The following is a 14,142-nucleotide window of genomic DNA, read 5'->3' on the forward strand; positions in this document are numbered from 1 at the left end:
CACGCTTTCCCCTTGTGTGGCGCAGGATTGAAGCTAGATAGCGTCTGCACGGAGAGGAAGAGCGAAGAAAGCAGCACTGATGAAGTGATGACAGGTGGGGTCTTTTATCTGCAGACACTGCTGCCTTTTACTGCTCTCCTTCTTCCTTCTGTGTGTTTCTCCCTCGTTTTGCCCCAGAGGTATTTCTTGTAACTCTAGAACAAACGGCATGTTTACTGGCATCGCACAGATCTAATCAATTGTCTGATGTTGTTTTGCCATGTTAATGAGTGTTCATGGCCGACGTAATGAGGGATTTCCGCTCTCTCTGGTGAAGGGTTGATATCAACAGCGTGGCTGTGCCCTCGCACACATCACGCTCGTCTTGGATCTAAAAAGAGGCTGGGAAATCTCCACATAGTGTCCACCCATGTAAAAAAGGATGGGAACCCATGAACTATGACAAATCCAGGTATCCTCATGTGATAAACCATTAGCACTGTAAAGACATAATCAATCGATTCGATTTGGATTGCAAGGCTACTCAAGAAGGCCGAAAGAAATGTTGCACGTATGTATGAAAAAGTCAGCTAGTAATCAGATGGTGAGTTGTACGAGAATTCTGACAATTCAGTAACACTATTATGAAAGAATGCTTTTTTTTTTTTTTTTTTTTACAATAAACCATAATGCACACACCTTTTGATATCTCTACTTCTCATGTCTTTGACTATGAGAGCATGGAAGCACAGTGCTGACCTGGACAAGGGTTAGACCTTGGGCTTGATTTGCTTTCAAGTGATACCCCCGACCCCAGGTCCCACACAAAGGGCCTGCCTGGTACAAGCCTCTCCCCTCCAGCTAAACAGGACACGGAAGATGCCCCCTGATCCAACTGTGCACCTCAGCCGTACCCTGCTCTATGTACACGAGTGCATCCTGTTTTTTTGGCCCAGCAAGAAAAGCTGATCTGGACAGCCACAAGGTCAAGGCATTAGCCACGCCCCTCTGCCGGCTTTCCCTGGCCTGAACAGTAGTAGTTCCCCAAGGCCTAGTGCCCAGTTGATTTGAAGCCAGCAGCTGATAAGCAGGAATGTGGGTGTTAGCGGGCTAAGTGAGAGCAGGTGCAGGCAGGTGTACGTTAGATTACCCTGCATCTGGCAGCTGAAGACCACCCTTCTGTATCACTGTGTTCCTCTGCAAACAGACAAGGTAAATGATTAAACATGCATGGAAAAACGATCATGGAAAAACGAAAGTAAGAGTTTGGCATCAAACAGGAAAGACCAGAAGAGTCTTATCTCAAAATAATCTATTCTTTGTTTGTACTCTGTGTCCATGGCAAGGTAAGGCTGTTAACCTCCACGTACATAACGAAAGAGGCAGTGCTCCAACTGTAAGCATGACCTTAACGCTATTTATTACACACACAGCATGGCCACTCCTCGTCCATAGTACAGCCAACATTGGCAGGACTGACAAGCTCAGCAGCAGTTACCTGCTTATCTGAACACTAGCTTGTCACCAAGTCCATTACTCATACAGAGCAGCTGCAGACAGACACAGAGACACAACGAGTGAATGAGAGAAAGATAGAGAGAGAGAGAGAGAGAGAGAGAGAGAGAGACAAACATTATAAAAGGTTCATACAATAGAGGGCAAGAAATGGATCTTGTACTCAAAAGATTCCACACATCACTGGAATAAAGGTAATTACTGATAAGAGTCCAGATTTGTGGCTCTGATTTCAGGCTGTCTCACTACATGCCAACATCACACAGAATGCACTGCAGTGTTAACTATCATTACCCCTACCATGCATATAGACATAGATATGGCACCCTGTGTTATATTTTATGATGTTTCTACTTCTGGAAAACTGGGATAATTAGAGGAAGTAGTGTACAGACTCTTCAGAGGGCTTGTGGCAGGTGTCAGACTGCCTTGGCCTACACATAACCATGGTTTCAGGAGAGAGCTGATGCAGGAGGTCTCCCCTCCCCCACTCAAGCCTATGCTCCTGTTCTTTGTGCACAAAGAGGAGGAGGAGCTGGCAGAGAAAGACAAGAATCCCATGTGCAGCAGACAATCTCACTCAGAAAGCCATCAGTGACTGTCCAGAAGCAGCACCTCTGCTCTGGGCTGCACACATCTAGCGAGGAACAGTGCCTTAGGAAGTGTGTAGAAACTCACATATAAAGACACGAACGGCGAGATGATCGCTTGCAGCTGTTCTTAGAGCGAGGTCATGTGCAAGTTCTGCTTGAAGTTCTGTGGAATTTCCTCTGGAGGATTTTCAGCCTTTAGTCCCTTAGTGATGCATCTCAGTATGTTTACGCTGTGCCCCCAAGGTGATAGTGTACTTGGCAGCCAGCTGTGAACAACATTTACGAGCACAACGAGCTAAATGGTTCTTTCATGGAGTCAGACTGAAGTATTTAGTTTTGGAAACAATGGCCATGCCAATGTAAGGGTTATTTAATTCAGAGAGTGTTTCCAAATCCTGGTTCTGAGCTACTCCTGACCTGCACATTTCTACTTGCTTAAATAACTCAGAGGTTTAAGGAGTTGGTAATTGAACCACATCCTGTGTTAGTGTAGAAGAGGTCAGCACAGAGAGCCATGTGCAAGGACCAGGAAAGAGACTTGTGCAAAATCATGCAACCATGAAAGACATGATGTAAAGTTACACATTTTATGATTTATTCTAAGAAAAAATATATATTTTTGACTTTGAAAGGCACAAAACAGTGACATGTATACAATTCTCTTCATATAAATACAAATTATTTACAATCAAATTAAATATTAGGAATAGGAATATTTCAAGGGTTTGTACAACATTGCATTGTTAAATTAATGAGGATATTAATAAAGATATAACAAATGATCTATTTGGTTTAAAGTGAAGAAAAAAAAAAAATCAAACTCTATAGTGGAGTCTTGTACTCCATTAAAGTTGAGATCTTTTTTGAAAAGACCCCATACATAGGTTTAGCAAAACAAGAACCCATCAGTGGCGAGGCTGTCTGAGCTGCTCTGGGAATGTAGGAAATAGTGGAATGTCTGTGGACAGTGACAGGATGAAAGCTGTACACAATCATCCATTAAAGTCCTGCTGTATAGTCTGTACCCAGATTATCACTTTGAGAGCAACTGCTGTTATGCGTGCAGGATAAAAAAAAAAGCAGATATTTCACAGGTTCAATAAAGCTAGAAGGTTCAGTGTTTCTAAAGAGTACCTTTGTCATTTAAGCCACGGTACATATAAAAAAAATAATAAAAATCAGGCACTTGATTGGATTGAGTTCGCCTTCAATGAGTTTTCTCTGATAGTCGAGCCCGTGTTAGGTGTCAGGCATTGCGTAGCAAATACTGGTAACACACAAGTTCAGATCACATTTCCCATGACCACTGCCCATATTGCCTGCAGCGAAGATCAGCCTGTTGATCACTTTGGCTGCTTGCGCTCAGATAGCTCCTCAGCTGCCTGCCCGAGCAAACTATCCAAAGAGTGCTCCAACTTCAGTTGAGCTGTCTCAGAGCCCTGGGCCAGCCCTCCTAGACCGAGATGCACCTTCTTCCATCTTATAAGGCATCTTGAGAGGAAAGATCCTTCCTTTTTGCAGTTAAGGAACCTTGGATTCACTTCCACAGTGTATATGTTCCTTTCATAAAATGTATCAAGACATATATATGTATTTGTCTAAGATGTGAAAAAAAAAGAAATCATAGTGCAAATAATAGTGGCTCCACCCCCTCTTCCAGCCAATCAGTTTGCTTTGTCTTCGCAACAATATTGTCCCCATCAAGAAGTCCTTTCATTTTAAGCAGCATGAATAAATATTAAATATGTCAGTATAATATATATTCTTTTCACATCTTCCTATTGTCCTTTAAAAACATGTAAACATGGTCAGGCGATGCCTGTTTATGATTGAGGTTCCCCAGGTCAGACAATACTGTTAAACCTGATGGCAGAGACAAGAATACAAACTGTTAGTTTTGTTCTAAAAGAAAAATGAATGAAAATGGCACTAGTTTGATAAATATTTGACATGAATGAGGATTACCTCGGTCGCAAAAACACACTGCTCTATTTGTTCTGGAATGATGTATACAGGATGATATAAACCATCTTTAGAAAAGGTCACGGGGGAAACCAGTATACTGGACTCAGAATTCTTCCTGAAAAATTGCAAAAATAAACAGGTTGGACACAGTTCAATTAACCAAAATGACAGAGAGAGAGAGAGAAAAGAGGATACTCACAAGTCTAGCTTGTCCTTTGTATGTTTCTCTTCCTTGGCTAGATTGTAGTCCACCATCTTCTGTTTGTTATTGGCCTTGTCAGTATCCATGATGCAGGAGCTCAGTGCTGCGTCCTTGTTGGACACCTTGCACGGGCCACTAGGGTTAAGGAAGGCCTCTTTTTCCCTGAAGGCAGACTGGGCAGCAGCAGAGATCATTGAGGCACGGTTATTGACCATGTCCAGGTCATTACGCACAGAAATGGCTGCAGCCTTTCGGTCACGTCCCATCTGCCTGAGCAGGATGATGGCAGCACACAGCACCAGCACCAGGGTGATCAGACCAAGGGTGAAGGAGATGGCCAGCGCAAATGGGAAGTCAGGGACCTTGAGCGTGGTTGGCGTCTGGGTGACTGGCTGGCTGTACTCGCACCGGGAGCCCATAAAGCCTGGAGGGCACTGGCACACAGGCCCGCTAAAGTGGGTGAAGCAGGTCCCGCCGTTCTCGCAGGGCACGAGACTGCAAGCGTCAGCCCGCAAGCTGCAGTCTTTGCCCTTGAACCCCAGGGTGCACTTACAGGTGTAGTCGCTGATGCCATCCACGCAGGTGCCGGCATTGCGGCAGGGGTTGCGGGCACAGTCATCGATGTTGCTTTCACAGCGGGAGCCGGTGAAACCGGCTCGGCATCGACACTTCAGGCTGTGCCCCAAGTCAAGGCATTGGCCACCTTTAAAGGAGAAACGAAACCACTCAAACTCTGTGGCACTGCCCTGATGACATTGTGGGACACTACTGGGTCCCACTATACACTGTAAAGGCAATCTTACACATACAGGCTCAGATTGTGGGCTCTTCCACGCAAAATATATGGGCAAACAGGGACCCGCTGCAGGCAGGTTGTGCATGGCTTAGTCAAAGTTATAAGGAATTCAAGAGTGGGATGATAAAACTTCCATAGGTGAATAAATGATCCAGGCTAAGTAATTGGAACCCTTGCGAAAGGAGTAGCATTTCTTCACAATAATATTTACGAGGGCTGCTCTATCTTGCCCTTCGTATCAGTTTGAGATGCATCGTGGTGCCTCTCCCTGCGGCTCCTATCCAGCCAGAACAGCATTCCTTCAGTGGCTGACGGGGATATGCTGAGTGGATGCATCTCAAAACAAAGCTGAGAGAGTGCATTGCATGGTGGTGCTGGGAGGCCCAGGCAGGGCCTGACACTGAAGTTGCAGACGAAGACAGCCAAGGAATGCCAGTGGCCCAGTTGGCTGAGTCTGACTGATAAGCTCTCGCAAACCCAGCTTTAAACAGTTTGGGGTATTTGTGTGTGTGTGTGCGTGCACCTAAAGGTTGCAACACTTACCATTGGCACAGGGGTTGCTACTGCACCGGTCGATCTTCTTCTCGCAGTTGGAGCCCATGTAACCGGGGGGACAGTGGCAAGAATAGCCTCCAGCCACTTTAGCCATGCACGTCCCACCATTGAAGCAGGGCCCATCGGCACAAGTCATGGCACTGATCTCGCAGTTCTTCCCATAGAAGCCCTGAGGGCATGTGCACGTGTAGTCATTCACCAGATCCTGCATGGAAGAGGAGATACTCTTAAACCCATTGGACTTCCAAGAAGGAAATCAACAGACACAAGGGTAAGGGAGGACTGCAGCGAGCAAGGGCCAAGCACAGGCACTTACGCTGCAACTGCCTCCGTTGCTGCACGGGTTACTGTCGCACTCGTTGGTCTCGATCTCGCACCTGGTGCCACCGAAGCCTGGCCTGCAGGTGCACGTGTAGCTGCCCTGGCCCGTGTTTGTGCATGTGGCATCGTTCAAGCATGGCCTGTGGTTGGTGCAGAAGTTCAGGTCCTGGTCGCAGAGGAGGCCACCCCAGCCTTCCTTGCAGTTGCACTGCCAGGGCTGGCTGCATGTGCCATGCAGGCAGCCTGGGTGACGCTCGCACTTATCGCAGAGCGGACCCTGCCACCCGATGCGGCACTTGCACTTGCCGGGGGTCTCACAATAACCGTGCTCATCACTGCAGCCAGACGAGCAGATGGCTGTTAGAAAGGAGAAGGAGAAAAAGGGGAAATGAGTGAGTGTGCCACTGTCCCCAGCACTAAACAACCAACCCCCCTCACAAGGTTCAGACACATCAAGTATTTGTTAAGTACTAAACCAAGCAGCTGGGGCCCACACAAAAGAAACACATGCCGTCTTTTTTTACGCAAGGCAGCGCACATTAAGTTCCAACGCGTGCGCCTGTTAAACCATGCGCTTTACTCCTATTGTTAAAGCGAACAAAAGGGGGTAGACCAGCAATGATTTGACGCGACTTAGAAATTGTATTGACCAATTGAGGCAGTTGAATTAACCGTTTGCAGAATTCGGACGACCCGACCCGCGTTACTTTCACATTTTCTCTGTAGGCAACTTATTCCAAATCAATCAAGACTAACAAACGAAGTTTTATATATATTTATATTTATATTTATATTTATATTTATAACATACATACATATACACACACACACACGAATTAAAGGGATACTTACGGTCTGAGCAGTATTCGCCTTTCCATCCTTCCAGGCAAATTCGGTTGCCGGAGGAGTCACAGGTGAAGTGTCCGAAAGTATCGTCCCTCGGACGGCAGTAGTCAGAGCAGCTGTCCCCGTGGTAGTATTCATCGCAAACGACGTGATAGGAATATCGCAATTCGCTTTGCTCTCCTACATACACATCTTGGGACGAATCTTCTCCAACCGCAATGGATCTTTTGGTTGCCTGGCGGCTGAGAAGATTGCTTTGATCTAGATGAAAAAAACCGCATTTATTTAACTTTGTCTGTCTTTTGGTGGTTTCGAATCTAAAATAAACGTTTAACTAAGGAAGAAGCAAGAGGAGCCAACCTGTTGATTGGTCGGAAGAGTTCTCTGCATTCCACGCTTCAATTATCAACGAAAACCTTCCCTGTAAGAAACCACAATTTTGTGAAAACAGTATAATAAAATCCCAGAATAAAATGTCTTTAGATACACTATTTCTTTATGGGATGCAGCATTAATTCTCAACACGAAGATACTCACAGGCCATTTAAAGTTGAAAGGTATCCGGATAGGAGCGCTGCTTGAGAGGGAACTCTGGTCGGCGCCAAGTATCCCAGTGCGTCCCTCCCCGAATGTGCAAGGCGGCTCAGGTAAAATGACATCTTGCGAGTGTTTGAGGCAAACACGGAAAAAGATCCGACAGTCTTCGGACATTTTACAGACAAGTCGTGTGCTGGTAAAAGACTGCACTTTCAACTCAAACACACCAGATGACTCGACCTGCGGGAATGAGATAAGGTTGTAGTGTTGTAAATGTCAACATCACTCGGATTGAAATTAAATCGTATTCATGAGGTATACTTACCAGTTGGAATGATATTAAAAGCAAGATACAAGATGATAAAAAACAAGCCATTTTGCGATATCTTCTCGTTAAAAGATTATAGCAGGTATCCGGTGCAAAAGAATGTATTGTTTTCAAAGTAGAGTTAAAAACAAAAAGCTAAATCGAAAAAACAAGACAATAAGTAACTTAGTACAGAGTCACCCTCTAACTCTTGACCGTTACTGGAGCTCACGTTTACAAAAACAAATTGCCAGCTCCGCAGTGCGTATACTTTGAACCTGTGCGTTTTAGTTTAGTAGAGGACAGAGAATCCCAGTTTTTAAAATGGGACAACGTGGGCGGGGCGTGTTACGCAAATGAGCTTGGTGTAGAGTCTTGTTTACAACCGGTGCGACCGCCAATTGCACGAGACTGGCTAGTGAGTGTCTGAACGCGCAGGGAAACCCTCTAATCATTTAGAGCACAATCATTTTATGGTTTTGGCTACACCTATACCTATATATATATATATATATATATATATATATATATATATATATATATATTGTGTGTGTGTGTGTGTGTGTATATATATATATATATATATATATATATATAGAGAGAGAGAGAGAGAGAGAGAGAGAGAGAGTGTGTATGTGTATATATATATATATATATATATATATATATATATATATATATATATATATATATATATATACATATATATACATACAATTTAATAAAACATTTGAATTTAATAAAGCATTTCTGAACAGAAGAGTTCCCTGGTTGAGTCGGAATAGAGAGTGCACACTTATTTTGCTGCAGTTTTTTATTTAAAAGTTATGGAAGTTCGTGTTTTTCTCACATTCGTTTTTTCTCTTCTGTGTCGCGTGCCAGACTTTACAGGATGCTTTTAGTTTTTCCTCGGGGGAGAATCGACAATGATTGCTCAGACGAGAGAAAGGTGCTTGCACACCCTTTTAAATTCAGACCTAAAAATGCATAATCGCTCTGACGCGTGCGAGTCGTTAAACCGGCGTGCGTCGAAGCAGCGTCGTTTATTGTGCCCTTCAAATATCCGGAGGGTCTTTTGTTATCCTGAGTTGCACTATACGCCTTGGGGAGAAGATGGGGAAGGACGGGGGCTTTCTCGGAGCATTTGAGATTACAGATAATTGCTATGGTGGTAGTGGTGGTAGGTGTGTGTGTGTGTGTGTGTGTGTGTGTGTGTGTGTGTGTGTGTGTGTGTGTAGCCACCACAGCTGTATGATAATCTGCAGCACCTGGCCCACCTCCTTTTCTAGGTGGCTCCTAGAAAAGCTCCTTTTTGACCCACCTCCTTTTTTAGGTGGCTGCACGCGCCACCTCTTCAGAGGTGCTCTGTATCTAATGTCTAATCTCTATTAGTTAGGGATCCAAAATGCACATTAGTGAGTGTCCACACTATATGTATGTACCCCAACGGTGCCTTTCACTCCAAGTGATATCACAAATAAGCACTTAATGTCCTAAATATCAATCTTGAACGTTATAAATCCAATTTCTATAGAAAGGGCACAATAAACAACAGTTTAAAAACGATATGTGTGTTTAACGAGTAGGGCGCGCTCATATGCCATGTTCGGTAACACTACCCTTGCAAGAGCTTCTCGGTTACAATTACAGTTTATCATACAAATCAAAAGAAAACTCTTTTGTTGAAGCTCAACCGTGCAAAGCCGCTGTGCTTGGCGTTGTGGTTAGGAAAGTTACATAAGACTGCCTGTACAATTTAAAATATATTATTATTATTATTTTTTATTAATTATTAATTCTGTTTACGTACAAAAACATCACACTCCTTACAGGGGAAACCTCGGCTGTAAACTCGCGAGATGTTTTGACCATAAACAGCAGAAAAATGTTACAATTATCAAACATCAGTATAGGGCGGGCATACAATAGACAACAAGGTCTAAGCAAGTAATATGAAAACCAGGACATTAGTCAGAACACAATGTGCAGTAGGTTCGGCAACAATATTCTGGTTATTTTAAAGAAAATATGTAGTATTTAGAGCCCGAAGTGTCTGGAATATTGCAAGTGCAATACACATAAACCGTTTTGTTTATTTGTAGGAACATTTAGTCCGAGGGTATGAGAAGACAAAACTATATATAATTATATTTATGTAAACTATATATATTAAACATGTTTTAACTGAACATTTGAAAAGGTAAATAAGTTATTCCCCAGTATCAGAAAGCGTCGATAACTCGGATATCGGACCACAGCGAGCAGCTTTGCGAACTGTTGGGCATCTTCACTTATTCTTATTCTAATGAGGCCATCGCGTGCCTTCGCGTGCCCCGACTTTAACCCGGCACGCTTCGCCTGGTACACGACACGGGGTGGGGGTAGATATTGTACTTTAATTGTTCGTGTTAACCATAACAACGAAGACAGGAATAAGCGTTGTCCTTCCTACAAACATCACAAAATGATGCCAGCACCGCACACTGTTGCACGCTGCGGAATACACCGGGACAAATAAGTATCAAGCACATTTTATACAGCAAAGTGGGAACATGATGGAAGAAATCGATAGCCATCTGCTATAACCCACCATGCACATGTTGCATGCTCAGAGACAAAGACTATGATCAATAAGGGCAAGCTGAACGGTGTGCCTCTAAGAAAAGAAAAAAGACTCACAAACTTCGTAAACTTGAAGTCCTGTAAATTATGGTATAGACAACAAGAACCTCAAAATTAGGAAAACTGTTTAGTCGTTATCCAAGTGGTGTTCTTGGTTGCGCATCAAAGCTAAGGATCATCCACGTGCCTAGCTCTACGGGTGTAGGAGCCGTCACTTTTTGCTAAGGTGGCGTGTGTCTGCACGGGTGTGAGGGTTAGAGGAAGGAGGAGGTATATAGGCGGAAAGAGACACTGCGACTTTTGGAAAGGTGTGACCCAGTGGCAGAAGGCTCAGCACACACAGAAATGTAAATTTGGGCGCTCTGCCAAAGTGTTATACGCGACACCAGATGCTCTAAAGACACTGGTTCCCATAGTCTCTTCCACGTGCTTGATGATCTTAAGTGTTAGTTTACACCTTCGGGCAGCAATTTGGTGGTTATTGTCACATTGCCTTTTGCAGGATTAGTATGACAGTTTGATAAGTAAGCCTACGTAAGGTATTTAGCTGTACCATGGACGATGATTACAGTAAAAATAAGAAAGCGTTCGATCTGCGTAGATGTTTAGCATGATAGAATATCTCAAACTTCCTTATATCTCCCATTTAAGTTTCAGTTTACTTTAAAGCGTGGGTGCACACGCTCGGATTCCACCACAGCACATCTGCTCGATGTAACCCCGAGGGCACGATGGCACGTGTCCGTCTGTCAAACGCAGAAGTGGCAAACGAAAAGCAAAAGCAAACGTTTGACACCGTTCTGTGCCGGGCGGAGAATGGCACTCTGGGTTTGTTAAGCCAGTAGTGCTGTGCACTGAATGAGGTCGTCTGATTAGACGGGAATATCAGCATGTATACCGAATACCAATAAAACGAAATACACCCACCAAAACTAAACAACAACAAGGACAATAATAATAATGAAAGCATTACGCAAAGGCCGTAGGAGCAAATTGACATTTTCGTTCCGCCGTTTAAAGAAGATGCAAAGGAACTTAAGGCTTGAGACGGATGACTTAAGGCCATACAGTTTTATTGCCCCTCAGTAAAGGTATGTTTGCTATTTGTTTTTAGTGCAGTGACAGAGTGACTTCGTGATTGACGAATGCACCTGGAGCACCACCGAAATTTCCATTTCTGGTCTTGCATGTCATGTTAATCAGAAATGAGGGTTTTTCTGATTGGCTTTACCACGGAAATCCCACAGCTTCTTCTAAATTCCTCTCGAGAAGGCATTGTGTTGTAATGCCCTATAATAAAAGGAACTTCAAGGATAAGATAACTTGCACTCAATTAATCCATTCACAGTAGTACTTACCGATTAACGTACCAGGGAGAACACGCGATTTCTTGTGCGAAGCTTTCATTTATTTCCATTCTGTTTTTATTTGGTGTATACACTCACCCAGTCCATTCGCTGCTCTGTGCCATATATCACACGTTTTGTGCCCCACTCATCACTGGTCAGTTTCAGACCACCGCTGACCACTTCTCTCTGGCAGGGGAACCATTCTAAACACAGCAGTGATGACATGCTAGTGGCTGTTGTGTTCCCAGAAGCTTGGCAGAAGCTGGGTTAGAGGCTCAAACTGTACACCTGCAAACTACAAACTGTTTTGCTATAGAAACTGAGGGCAAGTGAATTTATAATTATAGACGCTGGCAAAATTCTGGGACCCTATTCCCAGGCTGGAGGGCGTTTTAATTTTATTTCCATTTGTAAATTTACAAAAGCCTTCTGGTACCCTCCCCCCACAGTGCAACTCTTGCTAACCCCTTCCCCATGCCACTGATTATATCAAGTATATAATTAACTTTGTCCTATTAAAGTTTGAAGTTGTTCAAAAATTCCACTGCATTTGTGGCTTCAGGTTCCACAGAGATAATCACAAAATCAAAACAACAACAAAACAACCAACCACCACCGCCATTTTCCTGCTGTGTTTATGGCGATGCATTCCACCCTTAACCCACAGACAGAAGGAAAAGCAAATGTCTTCATAGCCAGGCTTTTTGCATCTCCTTTGTTATGCGCAAGCCTTCATATAGACACTTAATGGGGCAAGACGGCAGCTTGATACCATTATCCTAGCCCCTGAAAATGTTGTAAATACAAATACCTACTCTTAAATTATAATTATGATCATAATCTGTAGATCAGTGGTTTTACTGCAGCATAAGATGTACCTCTCTGGGAAGTGACAGGAAAGTGTAAAAGATGTTTATGAACTTATAGTTTACGTATTTAATGCATCCAGTGCCTTAACCACATTTAAAAGGAAAACAAATAGCTTCTGAAGTTATTTTGTCATGGGCAAAGCCCAATGGATGAGCAACAGTTTGAAAATACTCTGACTTGTAGAATGGAAAAACAGCAACAGTGTGGGGGACCTTAAGTCAAGAATCAAATGTTTTCATTAACATTTCTGTTTACTATTTTTGACCAAGTATGCATGACTTGCTGCAAAACACCGCTTCATCTGTTACACTGTAAGGAGTTGCATGTCATGGAAGAAACAAATCAGTGGTTATATACATTAGGACACTAGGAGGACTAGGAGGATCTGAAAGTGTTAAATACAGTGGTCAGTAATGATTTTGCTTCCTGCAAGAAACAATACAAACAAACAAACAAACAAACAAACAAACCAAACAAACAAGCAAGCAGTACCAAGGAAGGTGGACTACTGCTGAACATTGAAGGAATATTCCTGATTCCAAATACGGGTGAAAATCAGAGACTGGTACATTTTAGAACCAGGTTTTATGTGTAACAGCCTTATTTATGACTACTGTCAAATATAATTGCCTTTACATAAACTGTGTGATTGAATGTTTTTAGAATGTTTCTAATTCAGCATAAAATTATGCATTTTCATACCATGTATCCAAGAAAAATGACATGGTATTTAAAGATTGTCACGCCTGTACAGTCCTCAGTTTTAAATGCACATAAAAAGTGTTATGAAATGTATAAAAATGCACATAAAACCACCATCTGCATCATAATTTTAGTGGAAATGGTGAAACTAAGCTGCTCTCTCCCACTCGTTACCTTTAAGTACACAAAAAATTAGTACAGGGAGTGATTTGTATTTCGTAAATACATCTACTTAAATTTTTCTTGTATGTAGCTTGATTGCAAAAATATCAAATGTCAGTGACAAAAATTTGGCACCTTAACAGAAAACCTGCATCCATAATCTCCTGAGAGCTGAGGAATCTGGAACCTGACTCATCATCATTCCGTGTCAGACAGACCATGTAGAATCTCAGCATGAAACAAGTTACTTGAAACACTTGTGTGAAAGCCAGGACAACAGCTTTTCCCATACACATATAATAAACCCACTAGTAAGGAACTAGGAGCATAGTTGTATTTCTTTGGATTCCCTGTAAAACTATCTGTCCTGAAGTTCCAATAATTAAACATTCATCATCTGACTTGAAAATAAAGATAATCCAGGAACAGGGAGAAAATGTGTATTCTTACTCAATACCTTGAACTAATATATGGATAAACTGCTATCTGGCAAGTCCTTAATTTCTCCAGGTTTGTTAGGGGCTCCTGCAGCTGCTTCATTCAGATATTTTTTTTTAAAGTAAAATGAATGGAGGGGGGGAAAAAAAAAACACCCGATTATAGAAAATCATAAACATTTTGTTTATTTATGGTAATTTAAGTAGTTCAAATGCATTACACAGACCGTTTAACAATCACATCTGCAGAAAGAAATGGGGCCTTTCTGTCATAAAATGACCCCGTCATTCTCATCATTTGATCTGACGTCACTTGCTAGGAACTGCAGACCGTCATCCTGTGGCACAGAAACAGTCTTTCCAGCGGTAAGAGTGCACAGACTC

The 14,142-nt window shown here is 42.8% G+C and overlaps 1 protein-coding gene across 1 annotated transcript; it reads right to left on the reverse strand.

Annotated features, from left to right (window-relative positions):
* Positions 1-2,716: 2,716 nt before the first annotated feature.
* Positions 2,717-7,893, reverse strand: dlc (deltaC). The gene is made up of 9 exons (XM_026997652.2): positions 7,635-7,893; positions 7,310-7,549; positions 7,133-7,193; positions 6,779-7,033; positions 5,922-6,283; positions 5,594-5,810; positions 4,252-4,957; positions 4,053-4,167; positions 2,717-3,950 (listed from the first exon to the last, which is right to left on the reverse strand). Exons 1-9 carry the CDS (start codon positions 7,683-7,685, stop codon positions 3,945-3,947), a joined length of 2,013 nt encoding a protein of 670 aa, XP_026853453.2. The 5' UTR covers positions 7,686-7,893; the 3' UTR covers positions 2,717-3,944.
* Between the last annotated feature and the right edge of the window lie 6,249 nt (positions 7,894-14,142).

This window comes from Electrophorus electricus, chromosome 15 (assembly GCF_013358815.1).
Source record: "Electrophorus electricus isolate fEleEle1 chromosome 15, fEleEle1.pri, whole genome shotgun sequence".
Lineage (NCBI taxonomy): Eukaryota > Metazoa > Chordata > Actinopteri > Gymnotiformes > Gymnotidae > Electrophorus > Electrophorus electricus.

Bases quoted from the DNA above. Each gene is read 5' to 3' on its own strand.
- dlc (XM_026997652.2), bottom strand. From the start codon at position 7,685: ATGGCTTGTTTTTTATCATCTTGTATCTTGCTTTTAATATCATTCCAA. The intron at 6,284-6,778 runs GTAAGTATCCCT...CCTTTCTAACAG, and splicing joins AGGCGAATACTGCTCAGACC to CCATCTGCTCGTCTGGCTGC. The intron at 5,811-5,921 runs GTAAGTGCCTGT...TCTTCCATGCAG, and splicing joins GCAACGGAGGCAGTTGCAGC to GATCTGGTGAATGACTACAC.